The sequence below is a fragment of the Symphalangus syndactylus genome, chromosome X (genome assembly GCF_028878055.3).
Source record: "Symphalangus syndactylus isolate Jambi chromosome X, NHGRI_mSymSyn1-v2.1_pri, whole genome shotgun sequence".
Lineage (NCBI taxonomy): Eukaryota > Metazoa > Chordata > Mammalia > Primates > Hylobatidae > Symphalangus > Symphalangus syndactylus.
Genome location: NC_072447.2, coordinates 84,247,747 through 84,263,366, shown reverse-complemented (window position 1 = coordinate 84,263,366; position 15,620 = coordinate 84,247,747). Strand labels below are relative to the sequence as shown.

Sequence of the window (15,620 nt, the reverse complement as noted above, 5' to 3'; positions counted from 1 at the left end):
GACCACTAAAGGTGGTGTCTCTTCCCTACAGCCCAACAGGACATCATGATCAGCCAGCCTCTTTTCCTTACCAAATCGTGTTTGTTCTTCACAGCAGGCATTGCCCCTTTCATGAAACTCACCCTAATCACACTAGCCCACTCAGATCTCCACGTTAGTAGTTCCACTGATGAGCATTCCAGTCTATGATCACACAAGCCACACAATTTAGCACTTTTTATTATACAATCTTATTTGCTATTTCATGTATGTGTAGCTTCTCTGTTGGGTACTCAGATTTGGGTGAGCTTTGGGTTTTGTTTTTTAAGTGAACTGATACCTAAGCTATTTGTTTCACCCACACAATTAGAAAAATAGTGGATGCCTACAGGGTATGGATTCAGGAGCACTAGGGAGAACTATCTCAAACCCAAAAACCTCTCCTACTAGGCCTTCATAGTGCCTGTGTACTCAATGTCAATCAGACTTTTATCCTTTTGGTTGTTGTCTCCTGACAACACTCACTATAAAAATGCAAATAGCTCTATTCTCCTACCTTGGTAAATATCAGTAAAGAGGCTAAGGATTTTTTTTTAAGTGAAAGCAAGTTTATTAGAAAGGTAAAGGAATAAAGAATAGCTACTCCATAGGCAGAGCAGCAAGGCTAGGGATATTTAACCAAGATACCTCAGGGGCTGCTCTGGGGAAGAGGGAGCTCCAAGAAATTCCATCCCCACTTCAACTAGAGCCACTCTATTTTTGTTTTCTGCACCGAAGTCACCCTAAAACTTTATTTATAAACCATTCAGATGCAAAAATAATTTTTTAAAAAATATTCCTTTAGGGCAGTAATTCCCAAACTTTAGTATGCACAAGAATCCCCCTGCAAGGCTTGTTAACACGTAAACTGCCGGACCTTGCCGCCAGGATTTCTGACAATTTGCATCTCTAACAAGTTTCCAGGTGATGCTGCTGGTCAAGAGACCATATACAGTACGCTAAGCACTACTGCTGTAGATGAGTGTGTTTACAGCCTCCCAAATTCCCCAGGAGAAGCACTGGCAGGAGGTGAGGGTGGGGGTAAAGAGAAGGGGGAAATCTCCAGAATGGAAGTTGACTGGTTCAAAAAAATCAGTCTCTCTGTTGATTTGTGTTTATTTATTTATTTTTATTTTTTGGAATTAGAATCTTGCTCTGTCACCCAGGCTGGAGTGCAGTGGCGTGATCTCGGCTCACTGCAACCTCCGCCTCCCAGATTCAAGTGATTCTCCTGCCTCAGCCTCCCGAGTAGCTGGGGTTACAGGCACCTGCCACCATGCCTGGCTAATTTTTGTATTTTTAGTAGAGATGGGGTTTCACCGTGTTGGCCAGGCTGTTCTTGAACTCCTGGCCTCAAGTGATCCACCCGCCTTGGCCTCCCAAAGTGCCGGCATTACAGGTGTGAGCCACTGCACCAGCCAATTTGAGTTTATTTTGAATCCCTTCATCTTCATATCTGAAGTAAGAAGCCCCCAATTAGTGCTTTGACCTTAGGGCTTTGGACCCTAACCAAGTCCCAAAGGAGAGTTTCTCTATGCATAGTCCTAAGCACAAATGGGAGCTTCAGTAATAGCTGTTGGTCTAGGCCTTCCTGAAGCTTTGATTCACCAGTACGTTTAAAGTCATAGAACTGGAAAGGACTACTAGGGCTTCACATAAGGCCTCTAGATAATGCTAATATATAGGCTGATGGAGTCATCTAGCATAGGCAGTGTGATGCCAACATCAGAAAATTCTAATGAGTTGGAGAGAAAGAAGCTAGCCAACCTTCTAATCCTACTAAATGTACAAATCAATAGAATTAGACAGAATCTTACAATATAAAGACAAATTTTATTGCCAGTAAAAGCCTTTAATAACTCATTTTATCCTGTTTCAGTAGGACCTTATTCTTTCTGATGAAAATCCAGCCATCGCATCTCTCATTAAAAATAAAATTATTTTGAAATAAATAAATATATAAAATAAATAGCATATACATTTTATAAATAGTTTGTCCTTATGCACAGTATCCATGCTTACATTTTAACATCATTTTCTTACAACCTACCCCATCTCCCACTTCCAATGACAGGAAAACTGCATGTCAGGACAGATGAGAAATCTGCAGAGCCAATGCAGGGAAGGCTTGCAGCAAGGCTGTAGCCCCAAGGATTTTCTTAATGAGACTTTTCCAAAGCTCCGTAGGTAGCATCCATGGCAGATTCCTTGGCTTTTCATTTATACCCATTGTCAAGGTATTTGAGTAAATTGTGGGGTAAGACACCCCGGCCCTTAGCAGGGGCTCCCATTCTTTGTTGTGCTACCTCAGGGGAAGGAACATGAGTAAAGAAAAAAGTATATACAAGATTCCCTTGAGCCCAGCCCCCCCATCCCTCCCCAAAATAACCCAACCTTGATATACACTTTGAACAACAGGGGAACAGCTGGGTTGAGTTCAACAGTAAGTGCTTTTCTGTTATCTAAAATGATAGGAAGGAAGGATTGAAAAGCTATGAATATAGTGGTTGCAGAGACAACCATGGCCCAAGAGTACATGGGTCACAGAGGGCACACCAGAGGTTCATTACCTGTAGTGAAAGAGGTCTCTGGACATGGAGGGCAACTTAGAAGGATCTACAGGCCTGGGTAAAAAGTGAGTGAATTTCTGGTGTCGTTTAGTCCTGTATCCCTCCCGGGGTGAGCCATCTTTATTCAGGGCCACGTAATACTGTCTCTCCGAGTCCGAATGTTTGTACAAGGTTGAGGCATAGGTGTTGTACCAGTTTTCTTCAAACTGTTCCCGGAAAACACATTCACGTGTCAGTTTCTTCTGTGAGGGTGAGAAAATAAAGCAGAACCCATTATATGACTATTTCTCCTATCCCAGCTTGCTAGTAGAGAAACCCTGAAATAGCAATAGCACATTGATGTTAGAAAATTCCAGTCCTATCTCTCTGTATTACTGGAGGTATCTTTCTTCCAAATAGCACAAAACACTCTTGTCTGTATCTCCTTCATTCTCTTTCATGAGTTACACAAAAATGTTTTAGTTGAAATCTTTCCTGAAGGGAGGAGATTGGAGGAGATGGCATCACCTGGCTCTTTGAGCCTGAGAATTGCTGCTATGGCCTCCCAATGCCTTGCTGGCACCCACTGAGCTTTCTCCCTACTTAGAGCTAATGATATTCAAATTCATTGAGATTACAGTCAACCATGTCAACTAACAGGCAAAGGCCTCGGATCTATATAAAGCTCCATGGAAGGTGAGCTGTGATCTCTCCTAATGAAGGGTCTCAGGCCTGTCAGTTTGAAAGCTCAGAAAAGATCTCCTTGAAAAGCTCTTCCAATCTGGCTACTTCAGGCTGGCAGTTCCTGGGTCTCTTGCCTCTGTCCCTTCTCACACTTGATCCAACCACCATACTACTTACTGGAGTTGCCGATACTGAGTGCTGGGGACAGGCCTATCTCTTAGGTGTCACGGAAAAATGTGTTCTGATTTCATGGGGTGCAGGCAGCCAGAAAGTATCCTATGTGACTCAAAAGCCAGAGCCAGGAGTTGGGATCCCCTGGAAGGGTTAAGGTCAGTAAATCACTCACCATTCCTCAGTGCTAGGCTAGCTTCCAGAATAGAGGAAATGCACTGCCGCTAGCCTAGTCCTAGCTGAGGGCTTAAGGCTGTCACCAGACCCTGGAACCCTCATTCTTCATTTGTTTGTTTCATTTGGCCTTTGGGACTCAGCTGAAGCAATCTGGAAATCAGGGACTGTGTTGTTAACCTCAGAATCCTCAATTTGAAAGCCAGCTCTTCCACCGCCTATTTTTGTGCCTGCTAGTCTGCTAAATGTCTGGGTACACATTCAAATTCAGATGTACTCCTCTGGAGGGTTAATGCCCCAAACTCTGACCATCTGCTGCCAAACCAGCACAGGTTACTGTTATCATCAGACTAGCTGGCCTTCTAATGAAAAAGGCAAAAGCACATGTATCAGAGAAAAGCTTATGTTTTGGGGCCGGGTGCAGTGGCTCATGCCTGTAATCCCAGCACTTTGGGAGGCCAAGGCGGGTGGATCACTTGAGGTCAAGAGTTCGAGACCAGCCTGGCCAACATGTGAAACCCAGTCTTTACTAAAAAATACAAAAAATTAGCCTGGCATGGTGGTGCATGCCTATAGTCGCAGCTACTCGGGAGGCTGAGGCAAGAGAATCACTTGAACAGGGGAGGCGGAGGTTGCAGTGAGCTGAGATTGCGCCACTTCACTCCAGCCTGGGCAACAGAGTGAGACTCCATCTCAAAGCAAAAAAAAAAAAAAAAAAAGCTTGTTTTGGTGGGGGCCAAATGAGTGAAGGTGTTATGTAGCAAGACCCTGAGCAGCCAAGAAGTAACTAGAAGACGCTACTCCTTTACAGCTAAAAAAGTGCTTTCAAGTGCTAGATAAATTTCTTTTTTTTTTGAGACGGAGTCTCACTCTGTTGCTCAGGCTGGAGTGCAGTGGCGCAATCTCGGCTCACTGCAACCTCTGCCTCCCAGGTTCAAGTGATTCTCCTGCCTCAGCCTCCTGAGTAGCTGGGATTACAGGTGCATGCCACCACGCCTGGCTATTTTTTTTTTTTTTTGTATTTTTAGTAGAGATGGAGTTTCACCATGTTGGCCAGGCTGGTCTTGAACTCCTCACCTTGTGATCCACCCACCTCAGCCTCCCAAAGTGCTAGGATTACAGGCGTGAGCCACTGTGCCTGGTCTCCAGATAAATATTTTTATACTTTTGCTTTACATTGTCCAAACACTGGTTGTAATAACCTCTGACCAAAACAAACAAACAAACAAAAAACCTTAAACTTACCGACCCATAGAGTTCTCCTCGCTCATTCATTCCTAGGTACAGGCCAGAGTCCACTCCCCGGATGCTGATCAGCCCCACAGCCAGGCTGATAAACTCCAGGATTCCTAGGGCAAAAAGTGAACACTATTCCCGTTACCAGCATCAAACTAAGAGAAAGCTGTTCAGGTGACATGAGCTACCAGTCATTTGTCCCCAACTGGAGGCCAGCCCTGTGTGCCTTTGATAAAGTGCCTGAAGAAACCATCTTTTGCAGCAAGAATGGAACCTCAGAGAAGCCTCAGTTTTTCCATATGTAAAACGGGGGACACTATCTCTGCTTCTACTCAACACTCTTAGGCATATTACGACGAAGAGACCATGAGAAGGCTTTGGCTACAAAAGCTCCATAATTGCAAGTTGCTATTGCTGTCAAATTCAAGAAACGGAAAGTCAGTTTTCTAAATGCAAGAATAAGGACAGGTTTCTGTATCTTTCCCCGTAACCTCTCTCTTCCTTAGAGCACACAGCATTACGTTGCTGTCCTCTAGGCTGAACTTGTTTTGTGCCCTGTCAGCCCCCATGTCCTTAAAGCCACATGAGGCTGTCAACTGCCTGTAGCTGATTCTAACAAAGGTCACACAGGCCACTCACTGTTTGTTCCCCCAGCTTATGGCAGGAGGTAAAACTTGGCCACATGAGAGCTTTCTCCTAAAAAGCGTTCTCAGCTAGTACAGCCCCAAGCTGACAAGACTATCATTCTCCTTTGAGAATTTTAAGTTTATCCACAGCAAAGAGTTGGCAGGTGGTATTGGACTCAATACTGATTTGAGATGTTGTAACTTTAAGGCCAAAGAGAAGAAATTCAGAAATGTCCTCCTAGCTGACAATATTAGAGGTGAAGATTTGAAAATGCTTTCATTTACCCAGCAGCGGTCCTAAGTGGGAAAAAGGACCCAGAACTGAAATCCTGGTGATACTGAAGACTACAATTTTGTCCCAAGATAGTACGTCTATTATCTAGATACAGACATAATAGTCAACTAGATTCCTCTTTGATATTCCTGCCTCTAATCACATTTCTCAACATACAGACCAAAAACTTGTTTAAGTCATCCAAGGTATGAAATCAACTCATATCTGGCTGTCTTTCTTATCCAAAATTGCAATTCTGTTTTTTTTTTTGTTTGTTTGTTTGTTTTTTGAGACAGGATCTCACTTTGGCACCCAGGTTGGAGTGCAGTGGTGTGATCATGGCTCACTGCAGCCTCACCCCCCCGCCAGGCTCAGGTGGTCATCCCACCTCAACCTCCCTAGTAGCTGGGACTACATGCACGCATCACCACACCCAGCTAATTCTTTATTTTTTCTAGAGACGGGGTTTCACCATATTGCTAAGGCTGGTCTCAAACTCCTGGGCTCAAGCAATCTGCACACCTTGGCCTCCCAAAGTGTTGGGATTACAGGCATGCACCACTGTGCCTGGCCCAAAAATGCAATTCTTAAGGGTAATAATATTCTATGTAATCTATATAGGGAGTAGAGCTGATTTTCCAAGATCAAGAATTTTAAGCGGCTAATTTTAAAATCAGGTTAAAACTCTACTGGGAAGTCTCCTGAGGAACCCCAGTGACTCAAGCTGGTGGGTTGCTGTTCAGGTATGGCAGCTTTGGGGGCATGTGCTTCCACAACCCACTCAGATCTATTGGAAGGATGTAAGGTTCTTCTGCTGCAATTCTATAGAACACTCAGGGTTTGGCCTTTGGCCTCTCACACTGAAATCCTCCAAGTTTTATTCTCAGTCTGATTGTTATTAAATTTTACAGTACAAAGAAAGGAGTCTCGGGAAATGAGATTGAGACAAGACGGTAGGAGGGGAAGAGAAAATACCCAGTGCCAACTAGGGGTTAATCAGACACTGATTTAATGCAACCAAATCTTCAGCTGCACTGCACAAGGTTTTGCATTTGGTTCTGCTCCGTCTGATATTTCAATAAATGACTTGTAAGAGAACATGTGAGGACTGCTTATCCTAGTTCTAGAAGACATACAGCTGAGAGGGATGACACAATCAATATCCAAAGAGATTTCAAGAGGACGGAAAAATGGACTGGCTCCAGCAAACTATGCTTAATTAGAATCAATGTGAAGTCCTGCACTTTGGTCCCCCAAATTTCCCAAAGTGTTTTGTGTTTGGGGTTTGGTTGGGGGAGGGTGAGCCTCAAGTGCAGACAGCTGAGTTAGCTGTACTACTTAGTTCATGTCCTATTAACATAGTTGGTCTGTGCAAGGGCTTTATAATTATCTATTTCTTTCTTTCTTTTTCTCTTCATACTCTGCTCCCATCTGCCCCTCCACTTCAGGCAACCATGTATATTTTCTTGAAAATGTGTATTGTTATTTTGTGTTCCTGTGCATTTTAATTACATGCAAGTCTACCCATCTCTGCAATGGGGAAATGTAGCTTAGTAAAACACAACAATGGCTAAGAGACTTAATTGAACAAGGCAAACTCAGTATGATGGGTGATTAGCAGGATTATTAAAAAGCTAATGTACAATTGGTCATGTAAAATTAAAAATTAGAAAGCTAGTGGAAAAAATAGAAAAAAGGCTAGTGTGATCTAAGGCCTCACGGATATAGGTCTGGTAACTAGCAAAAGGGAGGGAGGATTGTCCCACTCTGCTCTGCCATGGTTAGACCACACTGAGAATGGTGTGTTTAGTTCTACTGTGCTTACAGAAGAAAATGGAAAAACAGAGCGTGTTCAAAGGAGAGTGCCCAGTATGGAAAGGAAACTAGAAACCAGGTCATGATTCAGTTCTGGGTCCTAAACTCTGAGGGACACTAACATTTGGGAGCTTTAGTTCTTTGCTTTGCTCAGGCAGGTTACTCCTGAGCTTCAAGACTGAGTTCCCTCATTCTGTAAGTATCTCATGTCTCTGACAACCCTGAGCTCATTAAGTAGCAGAGCGCAGCTTGTGATCTCACTGCCCGAGACATAGTGTGAGAACAAATCATGAAACCCAAGAGGTGTGGCCATTTGAGTCACCACAGTTTTTCTCCAACTCTCTGTTAACCCTGATGCCAAAGGACAGATCATACAGGAAGTCACTTGGGTTGTGTCCAGTAACAGGGGTCTCCAACAGCTGGAATTATCCCTGCCCAGCTGTCTTTGGGCATCATTTTCCCTCGCCAACTTTCCTATTAGCTGGTTTCAAACTGTGGGAACCCAGTGGCACATGATGATGGAAGAGATATTCCTAAACCTTCTCCTGAATCCCAGCCAGCATGAAGGGGGAGAGAAAATAAGCCATTTTCATATTTTCCCAGCTACAGCTGGACAGGGGTGTTAACAGCAAAGTGTTGAGGTGAAGTATTAAGTAGACAAAGTTTGTCCTCAGTACTCTTACCCCTTCAAGGCCCAGGACCTCTCTCTACTCTGCCTCATCCTGACCTGCCCACAACAGGCTCTGCCCTTTTCTTGACAATTTCCAGACTCTTCTTATAACTCTCTCCCCAGGCCCTCAGTCAAAACTGATCTGTTCTGGGCCCCACTGCTTCAGAACCTAGCTAGATGACTGTCTGATGTGTCATTTAATCTAGTTCCATAACTTGCCTGAATCCTTCAGCCATCCTGTCAGACCTTTGGGGCCGAGACAGTGCTGCTTTGGCATCTTGCCAAATGAGAACCAGATCACTCAAGAACCAAAGCAGCTGCATGAGCCCACTCCATCCCACCTGGTGGGAGGACTCTCCTTCAGTTTGGCTCCCAAGCTCTGCTCTGCCAGTCCACAGGTGCCCCTCGGAATGTCAGGATCCTTGTGAACTTCATATAAATGCTACCAGCCAGGCAGCGATTGAAATACTCCTGGCTACTGATTGCAGATGGAGAGCGGAGAGCATATGTGTGCCAACAGGTTATTATTTGGAGTCGGGACTGCTCTTGGGCTTAGCCTGACTTGTTCTGAACACATGGATTCCAGGGTAATCCTTGGGGGCCCTGCTCTCCAATTACAACAAATAGCTATTTACTTCACATGGCTTTTGGAGACTACCTCTTCCCCCCTAGCAGAAATCTATAATATTTTATATCTTAAGTCTGGCCTACTTTACCCTGCTGGAATGTTGACTGCTAAAGCACTTATGGAATGTTAAAGTTTCAATTTATTGAATACCCTGGCTGATTAACTCAAATGTGGAGGGAGGAGAGAGTTAGCAAACTCGAACGCCACCTCTTTCTGTGCCAAAAGCTAAACTGAGAAAGAGTATGTGTTTTAAAGTTGGCAGGGAAGGTTACAAAGAGACAGCTTTGGCCAGTTATCATTTTCTTTACAGGAAGTGCAGGAAAGTGACAGGAAGTCAGGGAAGGAGGAAAGGGAAAAGGTGATGCAGAGGTGCTCTTAGCCAGTGTTGTTTTCTTTTTTAAAGGCAAAACCAAAAATGAAGCATTCAGTTAAGCAGCAGTGAAAATGTCCCTTCCTCCTGCCAATCTTATTTCCTTTGGTTTCTCCTTAAACTTAACACCCTTAGCAGACCTGGGAGATGAAAAGAAATCAAGATGTGTCTTTAGGGAGGTAACTAAAGACCACTTATCCCAAGAGCCTATTACTGATTTATGTTGACCTTGTAGGTTACTGGGCTCAGCTTAGGCACAAAATCAGAAAAATATTTGGAGCTGCTGGGAGGTGTGCTCATAATTTCTTCACTTTCGCTGCCCCCACCCCACATTTCGCCATCATTTCATGACCTTTTTTTTTGTTATATATCGGCAATGAGTTACCCCCGGTATCTTTATGCCATTTTACGAAGCCTCTGAGGCCGGGGTGGGAGTCCCATTCCTTAAGAAGAGGAACAAAAGGGGACTGCAAAATCACAAGCAATGAAAGGGAAAGGAGCCAAGTTAACACTCCCTCTCCTCCCACTCCACCTTATCACCCTTTTGAGGACCTGCTGCAAGTTTATATAGACACCTGCACCCCTCCATCACCCCTCCCAACCCACTGTACTCTAGCTATGTTTGAGTGTATTTTTCCAAGATGCCATAGACCTCATTAGGGTTTCTGCCTGTTCCCAGCAAGGAAGACCAACCCTGCCCCTAAGTTGTTTGCTAGGCTTGGCCTTACCCAGCAACTGGCCCCTATGTTCCCCTTTTTGCTGTGCACTCCAGATGCAGCTCTAGCAAGGCATGGAGAATAGGAGGATGGAGAGGTTTGGGGGGTTGGGACAGATGTTGGCAAGAAGGAGGGTGGGAAAAAGAAGGGAAGGGTGTCATGTTTGAGTGTAGGCAGAACATCTTACTGGCTTGGGGAAAAGGTGTCCTTCTTGGATTATAGGGTCCTTGGGAGAAAGCAGAGGACATTGGAGGATGTGGAGGGGCAAAGGTAGCTGTCACTGAACCCCCATGGTATCTTAGTATAGAATTGGAAATTGAAAATAAAAATGGCAAATTACCGAGGAGTGAACACATTTGCTTAGAAACCTAATGATCTTTGTCCCAGATCAAGTCTTATATTAATTGTATAATCAGTTCTATATGTGAGACAGGCAGCTGTGTTGAAGTCTGTATAGTGGCAGGCAGACAGAGACAATCCTGGATGGAGGTTGAACGTTTCCTGCTTTGGGCCCAAGAGACAACTGTTTCTGGGACTGGGAATGGGCCCAGGACGGTTTCCTCACTGAGGCAAGGAGTCCAGAGGTAGTTTCCGGCAAAAGCTGCCCCAGGACTTGTGCCCTTACACGGTGGACACCGCGAGGTTTTCCTAGATTCCCAATTCGTGCCAGGCTGCCTGGATTGGCTCCTACCCTGGACAGAGCGACCCCGAGGCAGGCGGAGGCCACAGCTGCCGGGTACCCACGGGCCAAAAGCGATTTGTGTGCCGGCCGACCGCCTCACATGTCCATGGCCCATGCAGGATCCTGTTCCAGGAAATCAGCTGCCACAGCCCTGCTGCCTTCGAGGCTCGGCCCGCGCTGCAGCCACGGTCCCGGCCTCCTAGGCGAGAGCTCCCACCCCTGTCTCAGCTCCACCTGCTTCCATTGAAGGCTTAGAGTCCAGCTCCCAGAACTACCCCCTTGCTCCCCGGGGAGATACTGTGGAGCGGCGAAAGGAGAGGCCCCACCGCGAGGCTCCCCCGCCCCCACCTGAGAGTGTCCGAGGGTGCAGGGCCCCCTGATGTCGAGAGGCCCACGCCCGCGCCGTCGTGTCTCGCCTCGACTGGCCCGGAGGACACCAAGCCCGGGGGCGGTCTGCGGGCCCTACGCCGGAGCCCGGAGCTGTGGGCTCCCCAGTGCGCCGTCCGCCCGCCTCCCGTTCCCCCGACCGCGTCCTCACCGAAGCGGCTGTGGTCGTGGCGGGTGCCGTGCACCGTGCCGTTGGGGAAGATCTCCAGGTGGAAGCCGGTGCGGCAGTAGAGCTGGCGGCGCCGCAGGATCCCCTTCAGGTGGGCGAAGTCTGTGGGTGAGCCACGCTGCAGCTTCCCCTCGATTTGGCCCAGGCGCTCGTTCAGGAAACCTGGGGAGTCAGCTAAGGGCACGTTCCCCAGAGACGAGGAGAAGCCGTGTAGATCCCAGTCCAAGGAGGCGAAGACGCCCCCCACCTCTGCCATGGCTGGGCCGTTTGCGGCGCTGGTTGTGCTGGGCGCGCGCGGGCCGAGCCGGGGCCACGGGGCGCGAACTGCCTCTCCCCGCAGCGGGCGCGGGCGGTTCGGCGGCGCTCCCTCGCTAGCTCGCTTGCTCCGCGCTCTGCCGAGCTGCAGTCGACGTCTGTTCGCGTCCAAGGAACTTCTCAGCGGCGGGGAGCGCGGGGCAGCGCGCTCCTGACCTTGCTCTCAGTCAAAGTGCCTCTTCTCCTCCGCATCCATCTCCCCCGGCCTCTCATAGCTGGCTTCGTCCAGCTATCAGATGCAAACGGCACTTTATATACATACCCACTCCCCTTACATTGACATATTGGATATTTAAATACAAGCCCCACCTCATTGGCATCCCCTCGGAGATTGGTGTGTGGGTTCTTTTTTTTTTTCTTGCATCCATTTGGCTCTTTTTGGGAGAGGGGGGTGGAGGGAGAGAGCGAGCGAGCTTCACTCCCTCTTTTATTATGAAAAAATGGCAGGAAAAAGCTACACATTGCAGTGAGGCATAACTGCTTTTGGCAGGTTCTTCTGAAACTGCTGATGAAATAACAGAGCCCAGTGCGTGGAGGCCGCTGGCGCGCACGGCCACTCAAGGCCTGTTCCGTGGGGGTCTGTCTGTCTGCTGCCCGGGGGCTGTCCCCACCTCCCACGCGTCCTCGGGCCGCTATGCTAGCCTTTGGAAAGTGCCATGAGACCGGAGTTGGGGGGTTCACATGCTCCTGATCTCCTCTTGTTCCCCAGTTGGTCGGAGGCTGCGGAAGGGGCATCTGACACGGGACAGGGACTCCCTGGTTTCTTTGTTCCACGGCCCCCAAGTCCTAATTCCTACCCGTATAGGTTGGCGGGGTACCGAGGAAGTGAAAAACCTGGAAGCCAATGCAGTTGCAAAATTTGGGGTTGGGGGTGGTGGTCCTTGCAGATTCCAAGGCGAGGGCCTTATGGGGTCTGAGAGGAGCGGGAAACCCCTCAGAGGAAAGATGAATTTTTATTTTTTTAAAGAAAGAGACGTTACAGCTTAGGCTTAGGAAAAGGAGGGGGGGAGTAAGAAATAGAAAGCGATCTTTTTGAAAAATGATCTCCGCTGGCTTTCTGGGCGCGCTTTTAAGAGGCTCTCGAGAGCAAGCTCAATGAGAGGCCATTGGAAGCCTGGTGGGGGCTTCCCCCTACCTCGTTTCTTGTTGGAAACAGGTGTTTCCTCGTTCTGTCCAGTGCCGTGCTCCGAGATATTCTATCAGGAAGAGCGGCAGTTGGGACAGGAACTGGCGGCAGCCAGGTCAACGGGCAGCGTCCAGAAGTCCTGGGGAGCAGGTGCCAGACCCGCCCTGCACCCCTGCACCTCTGCCCCGAACCTGAATCCTGGGGCACCTATTGGGCCCTGGCACTCGGCGTCCCGATCGCCTATAAAACGGTGTTGTTACTTGGTTTTCACCCGCAGCCGGCGATGGCTGCCTTCCCAGGCTCCCTCAGGAGAAAATGAACACGGGGAGCCCCTCGCCACCCCCTCTCTTTGCAGCGCCTCCTGCTGGAGACCCCTAGTCTCGTGGCAACTTTGAACTCAGGGTCACCATGAGATGAGAAAACCGATTCCGCTCAATTCACTTAGTGCAATTCAGGGTCCTGCTCCTGGGCTCCCACGTGCACCCTGAGCTCACTCCCTGGAACCGTAGCAATTGTCGTTTGGGAGTATTGTGGCTTGGTACTGGTGTGCCTCCGCAGCTCAGACAGAACCTCTGAAGCCAAGCACAAGATGCGGCACATAATAGGCACACTCATAATCTGAGGTGCTCCCAGTAGCAGGGGACATAGATGCAAGTCATCTTCCAATTGTAGGGGACACAGAAATGCAGAAAGTGTCATTCATATCGAAGTATTTATGGATGAAATCATACGCTGTCTGGGATTTGCTATTAAATTATTCAAAGTAAGAAGGCAGAAGGAGTGGAGGTATAGATGCGATTATTTTCCTTGCGTCGCTAATTGTTAAGCTGGGTGAGGGGTATATTGGTGTTTAATTATACTTTATATATATATGAAATTACATATGAAAATTTCCGTAATTAGAAGCTTTATAAAATGAGACTGACATAAAGCAACTATTAGATTGGTGAAATACAAAGAAATCAATCTTTCTTTCTTCTTTCTTCCTTCTTCAAAGAGTTTTTGAATTTAGTGGGAAGGTGGAAAAGGAAGGGAAGAGGTTAAGACAAGTACATAAATGATTGGAGTACAAGACAGTATCAAGTGCACAGTGCTGTGTGGATTCAGAAAGACTCATCTGGAGGTTTAGGGCCCGGTTCTGGACTAAGGTGTCCTTTGTAGTGAATGGGCCCCAAAGGGAAGATGGGAAGGATTTTGCAAATTCAGATGGACCACTTGCGGGAAGAGGAAAGTTGTAACAAAGAAAGTGGAACAACTTTAATTTAATCTCAAATGTGTTAAGTGTCTTCCATGTGGTGGACACAATGCTGGGCACTTTCCATCAGTGCTCAGTACCTCAAATGAGTATTGAGTGCCACATGAAATAGTATAGATGAAACTGCTTTAAGAAGCATGTTATATAAAAGACTTAGATGTCTCCATGGTGATATAGATTACACACTGATTATGGCAAAGATCATTTCCTCAACAGCCACTTCAGGGTATTTCTGCATTCTTTGTCCCCCAACATTCCCAAAGTCGCCAACCGCAGTTGGCAAATCTGGAGTCCTACTTGATCGAAGGTCAGAGATACAGGTATTCCATTGCCCATCTAGGGCTCTTTTGAGATTAAGCCATCTGATGGTTCTGTTTTAAATAATGTTTCCATGTCAAGCATCTCAGTTGACAGAGCACTTTCAAGAAAGTTATTTTATTTTCACAACCTCATGGAGTAGAAGTTGTCATTATCCCCATATTAGAAATGAGGAATGGGGGGGGGGTTAAGTGACTAGTACAGAATGCTAACAAGTAAATAGCAGAGTCATAAATTGATCTCAGCTCCACTGGCGGCAAATTATTCTCAACTCATGGGATTTAGGATTATGCAAAGATTGGCATGTTGAGGACAGTGAAATTTCACTATAGTTTAGTTTACGGAAAATCCTCAGCAGGATGCAACTTCAGGCCAGAGTAGTACTGAATATATCCGATGAGAGGAAAATGTACGTTAATAAAGAAAGCAAATGTTCCCTGGATTCAGGGCATCATTTATAAAGTGAGGATAGTGGTATTGTGAGGTTTTGGGCATTGATGGAAAGTGCTAGCATGGAGGACACTTAACACATTTGAGATTACTTCCTCCTTTCCCAATACCTCACAGGGTTGATGTGAAAAGGATGTGGAGAAACAAAACTGAAGGAAAAAAAGAGTTCTGACTCAGTCTATAAGCAACCAAAGGCTGGGGGATAATCTGGCAGGCTCTGTTCCTTGAGAAAGGAGACAGTGATGCTAATAATGCTGGTGCTCACTAACCACCCCCCACCCCATGCCCACATATACCCCTGAGAGATGGGAAAGGATGTCTAGAACTGTTACTCTGCCCAGTTCTTCATTTTCTGGACAATTTACAGTTTTTTTCCTTCCTAATTGATATTCCCTGGGAAGGGGCAGGGGGAGCTGTATAGCTAGGCAAATCCTGAAGGTGGCATAGCCAATGACATTAGTTGCTCTTACTGAGTACTTATGTAGGTGTGTTAAGCACTGCCCTTGGCATGTTATGTGCATTATCTTCTGTAAACCTTATCACACTCTAAGAAATACTAGTGAGTTTTTAATTATTTTATTTTATTTTTATTTATTTACTTTTTTAGAGACAGGATCTCACTTTGTCACTCAGGCTAGAGTGCTGTGGCACAATCATGGCTCCCTGTATAGCCTTGAACTCCTGGTCTCTAGAGATCCTCTCACCTCAGCCTCCTGAGTATCTAGGACTACAAGCAGGTACCACCACTCCCAGTTAATTAAAAAACAATTGTTTTTTTGTAGAGATGAGGTCTCACTATGTTGCCCAGGCTGGTCTCAAACTCCTGGCCTCAAGCAATCCTCCTGCCTTGGCCTCCCAAAGTGCTGGGATTACAGATGTGAACCATCACGCCTGGCCTATGAAATCCATTTTACAGATGAGGAAGCTAAGGTCCAAAGAAAATCAATAACTAGTAGCAGAGGCAAGCTTTAAACCCAGTTACTGTTT

At 46.6% G+C, this 15,620-nt stretch overlaps 1 protein-coding gene across 1 annotated transcript; it reads right to left on the bottom strand.

The window, feature by feature from the left end:
• Positions 1–1,831: 1,831 nt before the first annotated feature.
• FGF16 (fibroblast growth factor 16) lies at positions 1,832–11,711 on the bottom strand. The gene is made up of 3 exons (XM_055267586.1): positions 11,152–11,711; positions 4,842–4,945; positions 1,832–2,830 (listed from the first exon to the last, which is right to left on the bottom strand). Exons 1-3 carry the CDS (start codon positions 11,423–11,425, stop codon positions 2,585–2,587), a joined length of 624 nt encoding a protein of 207 aa, XP_055123561.1. The 5' UTR covers positions 11,426–11,711; the 3' UTR covers positions 1,832–2,584.
• Positions 11,712–15,620: the final 3,909 nt, after the last annotated feature.